The 19125-nt window shown below is 47.5% G+C and overlaps 1 protein-coding gene across 1 annotated transcript in view; it reads left to right on the forward strand.

Annotated features, from left to right (window-relative positions):
- The window catches only part of LOC106587663 (protein FAM214A), a 37876-nt gene that overhangs the window by 13424 nt on the left and 5327 nt on the right, over nt 1-19125 (forward strand). The window contains 7 exon segments of the mRNA XM_045708921.1: nt 10328-10515; nt 10657-10853; nt 12733-12858; nt 13044-15267; nt 15270-15299; nt 15578-15697; nt 16015-16103. Of these exon segments, the coding sequence (XP_045564877.1) occupies nt 10328-10515; nt 10657-10853; nt 12733-12858; nt 13044-15267; nt 15270-15299; nt 15578-15697; nt 16015-16103 (2974 nt within the window).

Here is a 19125-nt window from a genome sequence, read left to right on the forward strand (position 1 = left end):
TAGTAGGGGTAGGGTTAATGCTGGTTGGTGTTAGTGGGGGGTAGGGTTAATGCTGGTTGGTGTTAGTGGGGGTAGGGTTAATGCTGGTTGGTGTTAGTGGGGGGATAGGGTTAATGCTGGTTGGTGTTAGTGGGGGGTAGGGTTAATGCTGGGTGGTGTTAGTATGGGGGTAGGGTTAATGCTGGGTGGTGTTAGTACGGGGGTAGGGTTAATGCTGGTTGGTGTTAGTGGGGGACAGGGTTAATGCTGGTTGGTGTTAGTGGGGCGGGATAGGGTTAATGCTGGTTGGTGTTAGTGGGGCGGGATAGGGTTAATGCTGGTTGGTGTTAGTGGGGCGGGATAGGGTTAATGCTGGTTGGGGTTAGTGGGGCGGGATAGGGTTAATGCTGGTTGGTGTTAGTGGGGGGGGTAGGGTTAATGCTGGTTGGTGTTAGTGGGGGGATAGGGTTAACGCTGGTTGGTGTTAGTGGGGCGGGATAGGGTTAATGCTGGTTGGTGTTAGTGGGGCGGATAGGGTTAATGCTGGTTGGTGTTAGTGGGGGGTAGGGTTAATGCTGGTTGGTGTTAGTGGGGGTATGGTTAATGCTAGTTGGTGTTAGTGGGGGGTAGGGTTAATGCTGGTTGGTGTTAGTGGGGGGGTAGGGTTAATGCTGGTTGGTGTTAGTGGGGGGGTAGGGTTAATGCTGGTTGGTGTTAGTGGGGGGGATAGGGTTAATGCTGGTTGGTGTTAGTGGGGGGGATAGGGTTAATGCTGGGTGGTGTTAGTGGGGGGGATAGGGTTAATGCTGGGTGTTGTTAGTGGGGGGATAGGGTTAATGCTGGGTGTTGTTAGTGGGGGGGATAGGGTTAATGCTGGGTGGTGTTAGTGGGGGGGATAGGGTTAATGCTGGGTGGTGTTAGTGGGGGGGAATAGGGTTAATGCTGGGTGGTGTTAGTGGGGGGGATAGGGTTAATGCTGGTTGGTGTTAGTAGGGGGTAGGGTTAATGCTGGTTGGTGTTAGTGGGGGGGATAGGGTTAATGCTGGTTGGTGTTAGTGGGGGGTAGGGTTAATGCTGGTTGGTGTTAGTAGGGGGGATAGGGTTAATGCTGGTTGGTGTTAGTGGGGGGATAGGGTTAATGCTGGGTGGTGTTAGTGGGGGGGATAGGGTTAATGCTGGTTGGTGTTAGTAGGGGGATAGGGTTAATGCTGGGTGGTGTTAGTGGGGGGGATAGGGTTAATGCTGGGTTGTGTTAGTGGGGGGTAGGGTTAATGCTGGGTGGTGTTAGTGGGGGGTAGGGTTAATGCTGGTTGGTGTTAGTAGGGGGTAGGGTTAATGCTGGTTGGTGTTAGTGGGGGGTAGGGTTAATGCTGGGTGGTGTTAGTGGGGGGATAGGGTTAATGCTGGTTGGCGTTAGTGGGGGGATAGGGTTAATGCTGGTTGGTGTTAGTGGGGGTATGGTTAATGCTGGTTGGTGTTAGTGGGGGTATGGTTAATGCTGGTTGGTGTTAGTGGGGGTATGGGTGATGTTGGTTGGTGTTAGTAGGGGTATGGTTAATGCTGGTTGGTGTTAGTAGGGGTATGGTTAATGCAGGTTGGTGTTAGTGGGGGTATGGGTGATGCAGGTTGGTGTTAGTGGGGGTATGGGTGATGCTGGTTGGTGTTAGTAGGGGTATGGGTGATGCTGGTTGGTGGTAGTGGGGGTATGGGTGATGCTGGTTGGTGTTAGTGGGGGTATGGGTGATGCTGGTTGGTGTTAGTAGGGGTATGGGTGATGCTGGTTGGTGGTAGTGGGGGTATGGGTGATGCTGGTTGGTGTTAGTGGGGGTATGGTTAATGCTGGTTGGTGTTAGTAGGGGTATGGTTAGTGTTGTGTAGTTGTAGTGTAATTTATCCACTCACGTGTGTGTGTGTGTGTGTGTGTGTGTGTGTGTGTGTGTGTGTGTGTGTGGGAGAGGCAGGGGCTCGAGGGAGGGTGTGAATTGTATGGCACATTACTAGGTAGTAGCCACACACCATCTCTCCTCCAGGTTAGATACTGTCCCTACTAGACTAACCAGGGGGCAACATTGTCAACCAGGTATTGATGACCAGGAGAGGATTCATAATGATCTGGCCTTTGTTTGGAACAGAGGACAATTCTATTACAACTGAACTGATAGCAGCCTTGATGATACACACATAATCTCCCCTCTCAGTGCTTATGCCTCATCAGTTATACTTGTGACATCTGTTTTTCTGGACTAGTGTGGGAACCTGGAGATTCAGCAAAGAGAGCGAGAAAGTGTGTGTGTGTCCAGAAGGAGAGAGAGAACGTGTGTGTGTGTGTGTCCAGAAGGAGAGAGAAAGTGGGTGTTAGCCCATGAGTTAATCAACTTGTCTTCTAGCTGAGGCCTAAAAAATCAACAGCAGTATTCTTTGTACTATAGCACTATACAGCAGACCTAAACATGACTCCATTATCTATTAACTACACACACACCCTCTCCCCTCCCCTGTACAAATCCAGCACCCTGGGGGATGTTTTACACACCCTGTGATGTGTGTGTGTGTGTGTGTGTGTGTGTGTGTGTGTGTGTGTGTGTGTGTCCGCGCACTAGGCCAGCTGATCAGTGGGCTCTGTTCCAGCTCCTCTCCAGGACAGCAGCAGTAGTTCTATTAATAAGACCTGCGTGCTGCTCTGCAGTCAGTCCACTCTTTATAAACCTCTCCTCTTACATAATGCACACATTCTCACACGATACACACACTAAAAACAGAAAGCTGACACCAGAGCAGCCATGTCCCATATTTCTCTGGCCTATCCCACTGGAACGGAGGATCTCTCTCTCTTTCCCTCCTTATTCTCCCTCCTTTGTTTCCCTCTCTCTTTCCCTCCTGCCAGAGCTTTACATTTAGCCTACTCCACTGGGAGGGAGCAGAGGGTTAGCAGAGCAGATCACTGTATAGGAAGTGCTATAGGCTGCTCCTCTCCCTTCTCACTCCACCTTTCCTATAGCCATTAGCCAGTCAGAGCTGGGTTTCTCTCCCCGACCCCCTCTCCAACTCCCTAAGTCTCAGCCTACAGCTGGCTGCAGCCCTCTCCCCTGATCCATGTTTGGACACTGTGTTAACTAACCTCCAGACGAGCTTCATCGCCATACAACACTCCTTCCGTGGCCTCCAACTGCTCTTAAACACAAGTAAAACTAAATGCATGCTATTCAATCGATCACTGCCCGCACCTGCTCGCCCGTCCAGCATCACTACTCTGGACGGCTCTGACTTAGAATATGTGGACAACTACAAATACCTGGGTGTCTGGTTAGACTGTAAACTCTCCTTCCAGACTCACATCAAACATCTCCAATCCAAAATTAAATCTAGAATCGGCTTCCTATATCGAAACAAAGCATCCTTCACTCATGCTGCCAAACATACCCTCGTAAAACTGACCATCCTACCGATCCTCGACTTCGGTGAAGTCATCTATAAAATAGCCTCCAACACTCTACTCAACAAACTGGATGCAGTCTATCACCGTGCCATCCGTTTTGTCACCAATGCCCCATACACTACCCACCATTGCGACCTGTACGCTCTCGTTGGTTGGCCCTCGCTTCATACTCGTCGCCAAACCCACTGGCTACAGGTTATCTACAAGTCTCTGCTCGGTAAAGCCCCGCCTTATCTCAGATCACTGGTTACCATAGCAGCACCCACCCGTAGCACGCGCTCTCACTGGTCACCCCCAAAGCCAATTCCTCCTTTGGTCGTCTTTCCTTCCAGTTCTCTGCTGCCAATGACTGGAACGAACTGCAAAAATCTCTGAAGCTGGAGATTCATATCTCCCGCACTTGCTTTAAGCACCAGCTGTCAGAGCAGCTCACAGATCACTGCACCTGTACATAGCCCATCTGTAAACAGCCCATCTGTCTACCTACCTCATCCCCATACTGCATTTATTTATTTATTTATTTAGCTCCTTTGCACCCCAGTATCTCTACCTGCACATTCATCTTCTGCACATCTACCATTCCAGTGTTTAATTGCTATATTGTAATTACTTCTCTACCATGGCCTATTTATTGCCTTAACTTACCTCATTTGCACACAATGTATATAGACTTTGTTTTCTTTTGTTGTACTGTATTATTGACTGTATGTTTGTTTATTCCATGTGTAACTCTGTGTTGTTGTATGTGTCGAATTGCTTTATCTTGGCCAGGTCGCAGTTGCAAATGAGAACTTGTTCTCAACTAGCCTACCTGGTTAAGTAAAGGTGAAATAACATGTTCTCTGTGCTGTTTCTGTCTCGATCCCACTCTGTGTCTGTGTTGACTGTTCTCTCTCCATGTGCAGAGAGCAGCTCTGAGCACGTGGGAGGAGTTCCCTGGAAGAATGTGTGTGACTGCCTGACACACACACAAACAAATACACACACAAACAAATACAGACACACATCTATATATATATATATATATATATATATATATATACTGCTCAAAAAAATAAAGGGAACACCTAAACAACACAATGTACAGTGCCTTAAGAAAGTATTCGGCCCCCTTGAACTTTTCGACCTTTTGCCACATTTCAGGCTTCAATCATAAAGATATAAAACTGTATTTTTTGTGAAGAATCAACAACAAGTGGGACACAATTATGAAGTGGAACGAAATTTATTGGATATTTCAAACTTTTTTAACAAATAAAAAACTGAAAAATTGGCCGTGCAAAATTATTCAGCCCCCTTAAGTTAATACTTTGTTGCGCCACCTTTTGCTGCGATTACAGCTGTAAGTCGCTTGGGGTATGTCTCTATCAGTTTTGCACATCGAGAGACTGACATTTTTGCCCATTCCTCCTTACAAAACAACTCGAGCTCAGTGAGGTTGGATGGAGAGCGTTTGTGAACAGCAGTTTTCAGTTCTTTCCACAGATTCTCGATTGGATTCAGGTCTGGACTTTGACTTGGCCATTCTAACACCTGGATATGTTTATTTGTGAACCATTCCATTGTAGATTTTGCTTTATTTTTTGGATCATTGTCTTGTTGGAAGACAAATCTCCGTCCCAGTCTCAGGTATTTTGCAGACTCCATCAGGTTTTCTTCCAGAATGGTCCTGTATTTGGCTCCATCCATCTTCCCATCAATTTTAACCATATTCCCTGCCCCTGCTGAAGAAAAGCAGGCCCAAACCATGATGCTGCCACCACCATGTTTGACAGTGGGGATGGTGTGTTCAGGGTGATGAGCTGTGTTGCTTTTACGCCAAACATAACGGTTTGCATTGTTGCCAAAAAGTTCGATTTTGGTTTCATCTGACCAGAGCACCTTCTTCCACATGTTTGGTGTGTCTCCCAGGTGGCTAGTGGCAAACTTTAAATGACACTTTTTATGGATATCTTTAAGAAATGGCTTTCTTCTTGCCACTCTTCCATAAAGGCCAGATTTGTGCAGTATACGACTGATTGTTGTCCTATGGACCACCTCAGCTGTAGATCTCTGCAGTTCATCCAGAGTGATCATGGGCCTCTTGGCTGCATCTCTGATCAGTCTTCTCCTTGTATGAGCTGAAAGTTTACAGGGACGGCCGGGTCTTCGTAGATTTGCAGTGGTCTGATACTCCTTCAATTTCAATATTATCGCTTGCACAGTGCTCCTTGGGATGTTTAAAGCTTGGGAAATCTTTTTGTATCCAAATCCGGCTTTAAACTTCTCCACAACAGTATCTCGGACCTGCCTGGTGTGTTCCTTGTTCTTCATGATGCTCTCTGCGCTTTAAACGGACCTCTGAGACTATCACAGAGCAGGTGCATTTATACGGAGACTTGATTACACACAGGTGGATTCTATTTATCATCATTAGTCATTTAGGTCAACATTGGATCATTCAGAGATCCTCACTGAACTTCTGGAGAGAGTTTGCTGCACTGAAAGTAAAGGGGCTGAATAATTTTGCACGCCCAATTTTTCAGTTCATTTGTTAAAAAAGTTTGAAATATCCAATACATTTCATTCCACTTCATGATTGTGTCCCACTTGTTGTTGATTCTTCACAAATAATTACAGTTTTATATCTTTGTTTGAAGCCTGAAATGTGGCAAAAGGTTGAAAAGTTCAAGGGGGCCGAATACTTTCGCAAGGCATTGTAACTCCAAGTCAATCACACTTCTGTGAAATCAAACTGTCCACTTAGGAAGCAACACTGATTGACAATAAATTTCAAATTCTGTTGTGCAAATGGAATAGACAACAGGTGGAAATTATAGGCAATAAGCAAGACACCCCCAATAAAGGAGTGGTTCTGCAGGTGGGGACCACAGACCACTTCTCAGTTCCTATGCTTCCTGGCTGATGTTTTGGTCACTTTTGAATGCTGGCGGTGCTTTCACTCTAGTGGTAGCATGAGACAGAGTCTACAACCCACACAAGTGGCTCAGGTAGTGCAGCTCATCCAGGATGGCACATCATTGCGAGCTGTGGCAAGAAGGTTTGCTGTATCTGTTAGCGTAGTGTCCAGAGCATGGAGGCGCTACCAGGAGACAGGCCAGTACATCAGGAGACGTGGAGGAGGCCGTAGGAGGGCAACAACCCAGCAGCAGGACCGCTACCTCCGCCTTTGTGCAAGGAGGAGCAGGAGAAGCACTGCGAGAGCCCTGCAAAATGACCTCCAGCAGGCCACAAATGTGCATGTGTCTGCTCAAACGGTCAGAAACAGACTCCATGAGGGTGGTATGAGGGCCCGACGTCCACAGGTGGGGGTTGTGCTTACAGCCCAACACCGTGCAGGACGTTTGGCATTTGCCAGAGAACACCAAGATTGGCATATTATTTATATATATATATTATATTTATATATATATTATATTTATATATATATATATATATATATATATATATTATATTTATATATATTATATTTATATATATATATTATATATATATATATATTACATATGATGTAATATATTGATGTAATATATATATAGACACACAGCGACCCCCAGAGCCAGCTGAGAGGTTCTTTGTTAGAGCTGGGTTGTAGGGAGGACCGGGCTCTGTTTGAACATAACCTCTCTGTTGCTCCACCCTAACCCAACCCTGACCGGACAGACACTACAGTAGAACACACTGTTCTTTTTCTGTCTGAGTGTTATTCTGTGACACAGCGCCTGTGCTCAGCTGACGTGGAGATTCTAAAATGATCCCCAGAACAGGAATAGTGTTGTCCTCCCTTCCTGTCTGTGTTTAGTGGTTAGTCTGGGCAGGGTGTTGTAGCATGTTGTCTCCTACTCTACAAGAGAACAGGAGCCTGCTGCCATTTCATTTGTCTGACTTCCATGCCTTATCCCATTCTACACCGTCTATGGTCTCTGAATGCGTGTTCTTATCCCATTCTACACCGTCTATGGTCTCTGAATGTGTGTTCTTATCCCATTCTACACCGTCTATGGTCTCTGAATGCGTGTTCTTATCCCATTCTACACCGTCTATGGTCTCTGAATGCGTGTTCTTATCCCATTCTACACCGTCTATGGTCTCTGAATGCGTGTTCTTATCCCATTCTACACCGTCTATGGTCTCTGAATGCGTGCTCTTATCCCATTCTACACCGTCTATGGTCTCTGAATGCGTGCTCTTATCCCATTCTACACCGTCTATGGTCTCTGAATGCGTGCTCTTATCCCATTCTACACCGTCTATGGTCTCTGAATGCGTGCTCTTATCCCATTCTACACCGTCTATGGTCTCTGAATGCGTGTTCTTATCCCATTCTACACCGTCTATGGTCTCTGAATGCGTGTTCTTATCCCATTCTACACCGTCTATGGTCTCTGAATGTGTGTTCTTATCCCATTCTACACCGTCTATGGTCTCTGAATGCGTGTTCTTATCCCATTCTACACCGTCTATGGTCTCTGAATGTGTGTTCTTATCCCATTCTACACCGTCTATGGTCTCTGAATGTGTGTTCTTATCCCATTCTACACCGTCTATGGTCTCTGAATGCGTGTTCTTATCCCATTCTACACCGTCTATGGTCTCTGAATGCGTGTTCTTATCCCATTCTACACCGTCTATGGTCTCTGAATGCGTGTTCTTATCCCATTCTACACCGTCTATGGTCTCTGAATGCGTGTTCTTATCCCATTCTACACCGTCTATGGTCTCTGAATGCGTGTTCTTATCCCATTCTACACCGTCTATGGTCTCTGAATGCGTGTTCTTACCCCATTCTACACCGTCTATGGTCTCTGAATGCGTGTTCTTATCCCATTCTACACCGTCTATGGTCTCTGAATGCGTGTTCTTATCCCATTCTACACCGTCTATGGTCTCTGAATGCGTGTTCTTATCCCATTCTACACCGTCTATGGTCTCTGAATGCGTGTTCTTACCCATTCTACACCGTCTATGGTCTCTGAATGCGTGTTCTTATCCCATTCTACACCGTCTATGGTCTCTGAATGCGTGTTCTTATCCCATTCTACACCGTCTATGGTCTCTGAATGCGTGTTCTTATCCCATTCTACACCGTCTATGGTCTCTGAATGCGTGTTCTTATCCCATTCTACACCGTCTATGGTCTCTGAATGCGTGTTCTTATCCCATTCTACACCGTCTATGGTCTCTGAATGCGTGTTCTTATCCCATTCTACACCGTCTATGGTCTCTGAATGCGTGTTCTTATCCCATTCTACACCGTCTATGGTCTCTGAATGCGTGTTCTTATCCCATTCTACACCGTCTATGGTCTCTGAATGCGTGTTCTTATCCCATTCTACACCGTCTATGGTCTCTGAATGCGTGTTCTTATCCCATTCTACACCGTCTATGGTCTCTGAATGCGTGTTCTTATCCCATTCTACACCGTCTATGGTCTCTGAATGCGTGTTCTTATCCCATTCTACACCGTCTATGGTCTCTGAATGCGTGTTCTTATCCCATTCTACACCGTCTATGGTCTCTGAATGCGTGTTCTTATCCCATTCTACACCGTCTATGGTCTCTGAATGCGTGTTCTTATCCCATTCTACACCGTCTATGGTCTCTGAATGCGTGTTCTTATCCCATTCTACACCGTCTATGGTCTCTGAATGCGTGTTCTTATCCCATTCTACACCGTCTATGGTCTCTGAATGCGTGTTCTTATCCCATTCTACACCGTCTATGGTCTCTGAATGCGTGTTCTTATCCCATTCTACACCGTCTATGGTCTCTGAATGCGTGTTCTTATCCCATTCTACACCGTCTATGGTCTCTGAATGCGTGTTCTTATCCCATTCTACACCGTCTATGGTCTCTGAATGCGTGTTCTTATCCCATTCTACACCGTCTATGGTCTCTGAATGCGTGTTCTTATCCCATTCTACACCGTCTATGGTCTCTGAATGCGTGTTCTTATCCCATTCTACACCGTCTATGGTCTCTGAATGCGTGTTCTTATCCCATTCTACACCGTCTATGGTCTCTGAATGCGTGTTCTTATCCCATTCTACACCGTCTATGGTCTCTGAATGCGTGTTCTTATCCCATTCTACACCGTCTATGGTCTCTGAATGCGTGTTCTTATCCCATTCTACACCGTCTATGGTCTCTGAATGCGTGTTCTTATCCCATTCTACACCGTCTATGGTCTCTGAATGCGTGTTCTTATCCCATTCTACACCGTCTATGGTCTCTGAATGCGTGTTCTTATCCCATTCTACACCGTCTATGGTCTCTGAATGCGTGTTCTTATCCCATTCTACACCGTCTATGGTCTCTGAATGCGTGTTCTTATCCCATTCTACACCGTCTATGGTCTCTGAATGCGTGTTCTTATCCCATTCTACACCGTCTATGGTCTCTGAATGCGTGTTCTTATCCCATTCTACACCGTCTATGGTCTCTGAATGCGTGTTCTTATCCCATTCTACACCGTCTATGGTCTCTGAATGCGTGTTCTTATCCCATTCTACACCGTCTATGGTCTCTGAATGCGTGTTCTTATCCCATTCTACACCGTCTATGGTCTCTGAATGCGTGTTCTTATCCCATTCTACACCGTCTATGGTCTCTGAATGCGTGTTCTTATCCCATTCTACACCGTCTATGGTCTCTGAATGCGTGTTCTTATCCCATTCTACACCGTCTATGGTCTCTGAATGTGTGTTCTTATCCCATTCTACACCGTCTATGGTCTCTGAATGCGTGTTCTTATCCCATTCTACACCGTCTATGGTCTCTGAATGCGTGTTCTTATCCCATTCTACACCGTCTATGGTCTCTGAATGCGTGTTCTTGCTTGAATTGCGTAAATTGAAATGTATCCCCATCAGAATGTATCCGACCAGTGTTTTTCTTTCCCCTGTCTTCCAGATGTGGTGGTGGAGGAGTTCTTTGAGTACGATGCTGAGGACTTCCTGGTGTTCCTGACCCTGTTGATCACTGAGGGACGGACCCCAGAATGTTCTGTGAAGGGTCGCACCGAGGGGCTGCACTGCCCCCCTGCAAAGTCCGCCCTGCCGCCCCTACACAGGCACGAGTGTAGCGACAAACTCCCACAGGTAACGTCCACAAACATACACACACTTCCCCAGGTAACACACACACACTGCCCCACCCAAGTAACACACTGCTTCAGCTAACACACACACACACACACACACACACACACAGTTACCCTCCCCTGTCTGTGTGTGTTCAAGTGTGTGCAGGCGCGGCGTGTGCGCTCGGAGGTGTGTGTGTTGTGGAGGAACAGTATTCCCATCATGGTGGAGGTGATGCTGCTGCCAGACTGTTGCTATGGAGACGAGAGTCCCCCAAGTGACCCCATCAGTGACCCAGCAATCAAACAAGACGCTCTGCTACTGGAGCGATGGACTCTGCAGCCTGTACCACGACAGTATGTACACACACACACACACACACACACACACACACACACACACACACACACACACACACACACACCCCTGCAGCCTGTACCACGACAGTATGTACACACACACACCCTGCAGCCTGTACCACGACAGTATGTACACACACACACACCTTGCAGCCTGTACCACGACAGTATGTACACACACACACACACACACACCCTGCAGCCTGTACCACGACAGTATGTACACACACACACACACACACACACCCTGCAGCCTGTACCACGACAGTATGTACACACACACACACACCCTGCAGCCTGTACCACGACAGTATGTACACACACACACACACACACCCTGCAGCCTGTACCACGACAGTATGTACACACACACACACACACACACACACACACACACACCCTGCAGCCTGTACCACGACAGTATGTACACACACACACACACACACACACACCCTGCAGCCTGTACCACGACAGTATGTACACACACACACACACCCTGCAGCCTGTACCACGACAGTATGTACACACACACACACACACCCTGCAGCCTGTACCACGACAGTATGTACACACACACACACACACCCTGCAGCCTGTACCACGACAGTATGTACACACACACACACACCCTGCAGCCTGTACCACGACAGTATGTACACACACACACACACACACACACACACACACACACACACACACACACACACACACACACACACACACACACACACACTTTTTGTCAGGACTAGGTTGAGCTAGTGGCACATGAAAAATTGGAATATTCCACTTTGCCGCCGTATCAAACAGAAAACATGTATATACACTACCGTTCAAAAGTTTGGGGTCACTTAGAAATGTCCATTTTTTTGAAATAAAAGCACTTATTTTTGGGCCATTAAAATAACATCAAATTGATCAGAAATACAGTGTAGACATTGTTTATGTTGTAAATGACTATTGTAACTGGAAACAACAGATTTTTTTCAAATGGAATATCTACATAGGTGTACAGTGGCCCATTATCAGAAACGATCACTCCTGTGTTCCAATGGCACGTTGTGTTAGCTAATCCAAGTTTATCATTTTAAAAGGCTAATTGATCATTAGAAAACCCTTTTGCAGTTATGTTAGCACAGCTAAAAACTGTGCTGATTTAAAGAAGCTATAAAACTGGCCTTCTTAAGACTAGTTGAGTATCTGGAGCATCAGCATTTGTGGGTTCGATTACAGGCTCAAAATGTCCAGAAATAAGAACTTTCTTCTGAAACTCGTCAGTCTATTCTTGTTCTGAGAAATCAAGGCTATTCCATGCGAGAAACTGAAGATCTGGTACAACGCTGTGTGGTACAACGCTATGTACTACTCCCTTCACAGAACAGCGCAAACTGGCTCTAACCAGAATAGAATGAGGAATTGGAGGCCCCAGTGCACAACTGAGCAAGAGAACAAGTACATTAGTGTCTAGTTTGAGAAACAGACACCACAAGTCCTCAACTAGCAGCTTCATTAAATAGTACCTGCAAAACACTCTAAACATCAACAGTGAAGAGGAGACTACGGGATGCTGGCCTTCTAGGCAGAGTTCCTCTGTCCAGTGTCTGTGTTTTTGCCCATCTTAATCTTTTATTTTTATTGGCCAGTCTGAGATATGGCTTTTTCTTTGCAACTCTGCCTAGAAGGCCAGCATCCCGGAGTCGCCTCTTCACTGTAGACGTTGAGACTGGTGTTGTGCACCGGGGCCTCCCACTCTTTCTATATTGTATATTGCGAAGACTGACCATGAAAAAAATTGGCATCGTTGCTAATGCTAATTTCCTTAGCCATTGCTAACTAAAGCAAAGGCCTGAATCTCTCTCCTCCCCCTGTCTCTCTCTAGGAGCGGTGATAGGTTTATAGAGGAGAAGACTCTGCTGTTGGCTGTTCGTTCCTACGTCTTCTTCTCCCAGCTCAGTGCCTGGCTCAGTGCTTCTCACGGCATTGTACCCCGAAACATCCTGTATAGGTAATACACACACACACACCTTCCTCTACAGGTAACACACACAAGAATACACTAAGAACATCTTAACAACTTCCCCATTATTTTTCTATATCGTTACTGAATGTTAATCATAAAATACTTTCCAAAATGAACTAAATAATTTGATGTGATCACAAGTTATAAGACTGTGTGTTTGTGTCCCACAGGATCAGTGCAGCAGATGAGGAGTGTGTCTGTCAGTTCTCCCAGCCCCCAGCGGAGCACCTGTTCCCTGTCCCTAACGTGTCCCAGAGTGTTGCCCTGAGGCTCAGGGTCCAGTCACTCCCCCGTCAGCCCACCTACCCCACCCTGGCCTGTAGCATACACACCGGCCTGACCCTTGCCCCACTCTACAGCAAGACCCCCAGCCTTAAGCCCAACCTCAGCCCTAACCTCTACAGCAAGACACCTAGCCTTAACCCAGGCCTGAACCCTAACCCGCCTCTGTACGAGAGGAACCACAACTCTAAAGAGAGTCACAACAGAGTGGCTCTGCCTTTCTCTGGCCTCCCTTTCCCCAGTCCTCCCAGTCTCCCCCTGCCCAGTAAGAGAGGCCCGGACCCCACAGACAGCCATGGTCATTCCAGCCAGAATGGATCAGACCTCCCCCGGGTCAATAAGGGGCAGACATCATCCCCCTACCACCTCCCCCTCTCCCCCCGGCCCTCCCCCCGCCCCCACAGGAAGCTGTCCTCTACCCTGCCCCTCCCCCCCGCGGGGGAAAGACTGTCAGGTGGCTCTATGCCCTCACCTCAGACCCCTCCGATGACATCACACACACCACCGAGGATTATGGGAAGGCCGTCAACGGGGCCGAGAGCTCCAAGGGGCGTGGCTCCGAAGCCCTCCGGGCCTTTAAGACTTATTCTTTGGCAGAGCCCCCCGCGGTGCCCCTCCCCCAGACCCTCCTCTGAGACCAATCCTCTGATTGGCTCGCTGCTCCAGGAGAGACAGGAAGTCATCGCCCGCATCGCTCAGCGCCTCAACTTCTGCGACCCGACCGCCCCCCATCTCCCCCCTGCCCTCTTCACCCCCGACACCCACACCAAGACTCCTGTCCGTGGCAGTTACCTTGACAACACCACGCTCAGCAAGACCAAAGAGCCAGAGGGAGCTCCGCCTACTGAGGACACCCCGCCCTCCCCTTTCGACACGCCCATTGGCGATGCAGCGGCTATTATCAGGGAGACGCTGTCCCCAAAACCTGTTGCCTGCCGCAGACTGAGACTCCCAGAGGACAGAGATGGAGAGACACTGAGAGACAGAGACAGAGTCAGGGAGACACTGAGAGACCTGGAGACACAGAGAGACAGACAGGCATTGAGAGACCGACAGCGAGAGAGAGACAGTAGTCTCTTGTCCCATGCTGTTCAGGACATTACCAGACTGATTCAGGACAGACTGTCTGTCCCCTCTCTGTCCCCAACACACAGCCGCAGCAGCAGCCCGCTACACAAACCACATACACACAGCACACACAAGCTCTGCACCGACACACACACCACACACAGAGGCGGCTACAGTCATAGCAGTGGCCACTGCAACGGCTACACACCCAGCCATGACACACACACTCTCTCACATACACCTGCTTGCACAGACAGAGCTGGTACTCCTCCAGAGACAGACGGTCCAACCAGAGCCCAAAACGGCTGTTCAACACTTGAAGACACTCAGGTCAGCCCCCGACTCCAAATCCTGCCCCAGTCTTCTCCTCTAGTCATCCCACGGCCTCTACCCCAGCCCCAGTCTTCTCCTCTAGTCATCCCACGGCCTCTACCCCAGTCCCAGTCTTCTCCTCTAGTCATCCCACGGCCTCTACCCCAGTCCCAGTCTTCTCCTCTAGTCATCCCACGGCCTCTACCCCAGCCCCAGTCTTCTCCTCTAGTCATCCCACGGCCTCTACCCCAGTCCCAGTCTTCTCCTCTAGTCATCCCACGGCCTCCACCCCAGCCCCAGTCTTCTCCTCTAGTCATCCCACGGCCTCTACCCCAGTCCCAGACTCGGGCCTCTCCACTACTCAGCCCCAAGAGTCCCAGGGCCAAGACCTCAAAGAGTTTACACCCCACCTGCCCCCAAGAGGAGCCCAGACCCTCCTCACCTAAAGACAACATCCTGAGGACCATCCAGACCCTAACAGTGACCCAGACCACCACCCTGACCCAGACCACTGCACAGACCTTGACCACCAAGCTCACCCACACCCAGACCACTGCTCTCATCCAGAACCACATGAAACCTCTGACTCAGTCTCCCAACCAGACCCAGACAGAGTCTCGAACTCCGTCCTCACGGACTCAGGGCAGCCCTCGAACCCAGCCCTCTAGTCTCCAGGATGAGAACCAGGCCCCCCAGGCTCCAAGTCCTGCAGCCCCCCCAGTCCTGCTACCACACCCCCTGGCACAGAGCCCAACACTGTCCTGGTGAGTGTCCCCAAAGACTTTGACACCTGATTAGAAAATCACCACACGCTGCAGGATATGTTGAATATCATCCGTGTGGCTTGTTTTGTCCAACACCAAGAAACTTCAATTAAATATCCGGCCTATGTGAAAGAGGATATTACCACTTTTGGAAAATGTTTATTAACAGTACAAAGAGATTTTGAGAAAGGATCTTTGACATAGGGTATTTGGCATTTGTCTAAAATGGTTGTTGAGAATTGCTGTATTAAAGCCAGTGTGTGTTTTTTTTCCCGTAGCGTTCTCCCTCGCCCCTGAGAGCGTGTAACAGCTGGAGGAAACACAACCGTCACTCTCTGGACTCCACCCTCACCAAGGCCTTCCACCCCTGTACCGGCCTGCCCCTGCTCTCCAGCCCTGTAAGACACACACACACACACACACACACTGTCAGTCAGGGTGTGGAGCCACATGACTCATCTTCTCCTCAATAGTATGAATACTCTGACTAAACTCCTGTTGATGCTGACTAGGTTGTTCATAACAATGGAATCATTTTAAAGTTGTGTGATTCATGTGGTGCTTGTTGTTATTGTTATTATTATTATATACTTGTGTGTGCTGTCATGCTATAGTGTTTAAATTGGGTGTTTTGATGTATATGTTGTCAATAAAGTTTTGTGTACAGTTGTGTGTGTTATGTTGTATTATTAAATGTGTGTGTTGTCTCTCTCAGGTTCCTCAGAGGAGAACTCAGACGGGTTACTTTGACCTGGACTCTTCTCTGACCAGCTGTAAAGGACTGCCCTGGACCGCAGGGAAGAGGTACTGATCTCTAACTCATACACACATTTAGACTGGGATATGTTCTGGGTAGCCTCAAACAACAACATGGACGTACGTGTACGCTGACTCGGTGAGTGAGTTTATTAGCAAGTGCATCGGTGATGTTGTACCCACTGTGACTATTAAAACCTTCCCTAACCAGAAACCGTGGATTGATGGCAGCATTCGCGCAAAACTGAAAGTGCGAACCACCGCTTTTAATCAGGGCAAGGCGACTGGAAACATGACCGAATACAAACAGTGTAGCTATTCCCTCCGCAAGGCAATCAAACAAACAAGCAAAGCGTCAGTATAGAGACAAAGTAGAGTCACAATTCAACGGCTCAAACACAAGATGTATGTGGCAGGGTCTACAGCCAATCACGGATTACAAAAACAAAACCAGCCCTGTCGCAGACATCGACGTCTTGCTCCCAGACAATTAAACAACTTCTTTGCTCTCTTTGAGGATAATACACTGCCACTGACACGGCCGCTACCAAAGCCTGAGACGCCGGCAGCAAGGCTGCCGGCCCAGACGGCATCCCTAGCTGCGTCCTCAGAGCATGCGCAGACCAGCTGGCTGGTGTGTTTACGGACATATTCAATCAATCCCTATCAGTCTGCTGTCCCGACATGCTTCAAGATGGCCACCATTGTTCCTGTTACCAAGAAAGCTAAGGTAACTGATCTAAATGACTATCGCCCCATAGCACTCACTTCCGTCATCATGAAGTGCTTTGAGAGACTAGTCAAGAATCATATCATGTCCACCCTAACTGATACCCTAGACCCACTCCTATTTGCTTACCGCCCCAATAGGTCCACAGACGACGCAATCGCCATCACACTGCACACTGCCCTATCCCATCTGGAAAAGAGGAATACCTATGTAAGAATGCTGTTCATAGATTACAGCTCAGCATTTAACACCATTGTACCCTCCAAACTCGTCATTAACTTCTATGGGCTACGTGGGACGCTAGCGTCCACCTGCGGGACACAGCCAGTGAAATATCAGGGAGGCAAATTCAAAACAACAAAATGTCATAATTCAACTTTCTCAAACATATACAACTATTTTACACCATTTTAAAGATACACTTCTCCTGAATCGAACCACGTTGTCCGATTTCAAAAAGGCTTTACAGCGAAAGCAAAACATTAGATTATGTTAGGAGAGTACATAAACAAAAATAATCACACAGCCATTTTCCAAGCAAGGACATGTGTCAATAAAACCCAAAACACAGCTAAATGAAGCACTAACCTTTGACGATCTTCATCATATAACACTCCTAGGACATTGTTACACAATACATGTATGTTTTGTTTGATAAAGTTCATATTTATATCCAAAAACAGAATTTTACAATGGCGCGTGATGTTCAGAAAATGTATTCCCACCAAAACGTCCGGTGAATGTGCACATCAATTTACAAAAATACTCATCATAAACGTTGACAAAATATATAACAATTATTTAAAGAATTGTAGATAGACTACCCCTGGATGCAACCTCTTGTGTCAGATTTTAAAATAGCTTTACGGAGTACATAGCTCAGCCATCACGGTGAGCTATTCAGACACCCGCCAAGTTCGGGGCAACCTAAACTCTGTATTAGTATTAGAAATATTCTCTTATCTTTGCTGATCTTCGTCAGAATGCACTCCCAGGACTGCTACTTCCACAAGAACTGTTGTTTTTGTTCCAAATAATCCATATTTATGTACAAATACCTCCGTTTTGTTCGTGCGTACAGATCACTTATCCAAAGGCATAACGCTCAAGTGCGGAACGAGAGACGAAAAGTCTAAATGTTCCATTACCGTACTTAGATGCATGTCAAACGCTGTTTAAAATCAATCTTTATGGTATTTTTTACGTAAAATTGCGATAATATTCCAACCGGACAATAGCATATTCATTCAAGAAGAAAAAGAAGGAACGGCGTGCTCGTGTCACTGCGCATATCCAATCCCTTTGTTGCCAGGCGGACCACTCAGTAACTGACCTACTATACTCTGCCCAGTGACAGGAGAAGGCTCAAACCACTTTCTGAAGGCTTTAGACAGCCAATGGAAGCCTTAGGAAGTGCAACGTCACCCCACAGACACTGTAGCTTCGATAGAGAATCAAAAGAAGAACTACAATTCTCAGACTTCCACTTCCTGCTTGGATTTTTCTCAGGTTTTTGCCTGCCATATGAGTTCTGTTATACTCACAGACACCATTCAAACAGTTTTAGAAACTTCAGAGTGTTTTCTATCCAAATCTACTAATAATATGCATATTCTAGTTTCTGGGCCAGAGTAGTAACCTGTTTAAGTTGGGGTACGTTTTTCATCCGGCCGTGAAAATACTGCCCCCTAGCCCAGACAGGTTAAGCTCGAGACCTTGGGTCTCGACCTTGCCCTGTGCAACTGGGCCCTGGACTTTCTGACGGGCCGCCCCCAGGTGGTGAGGGTAGGAAACAACATATCCACCCCGCTGATCCTCAACACTGGGGCTCCACGAGGGTGCGTTCTCAGCCCTCTCCTGTACTCCCTGTTCATCCATGACTGCATGGCCGTGCACGCCTCCAACTCAATCATCAAGTTTGCAGACGACACTACAGTAGTAGGCTTGATTACCAACAACAACGAGACGGCCTACAGGGAGGAGGTGAGGGCCCTCGGAGTGTGGTGTCAGGAAAACAACCTCTCACTCAACATCAAGAAATCAACGGAGATGATCGTGGACTTCAGGAAACAGCAGAGGGAGCAGCCCCCTATCCACATCGAAGGGACAGTAGTGGAGAAGGTGGAAAGTTTCAAGTTCCTCGGCGTACACATCACGGACAAACTGAAATGGTCCAGCCACACAGACAGCATGGTGAAGAAGGCGCAACAGCACCTCTTCAACCTCAGGAGGTTGAAGAAATTGTCACCTTGTCACCTAAAACATTCACAAACTTTTACAGATGCACAACCGAGAGCATCCTGTCGGGCTGTATCACCGCCTGGTATGGCAACTGCAGAG

The sequence above is a fragment of the Salmo salar genome, chromosome ssa26, assembly GCF_905237065.1.
Source record: "Salmo salar chromosome ssa26, Ssal_v3.1, whole genome shotgun sequence".
NCBI lineage: Eukaryota > Metazoa > Chordata > Actinopteri > Salmoniformes > Salmonidae > Salmo > Salmo salar.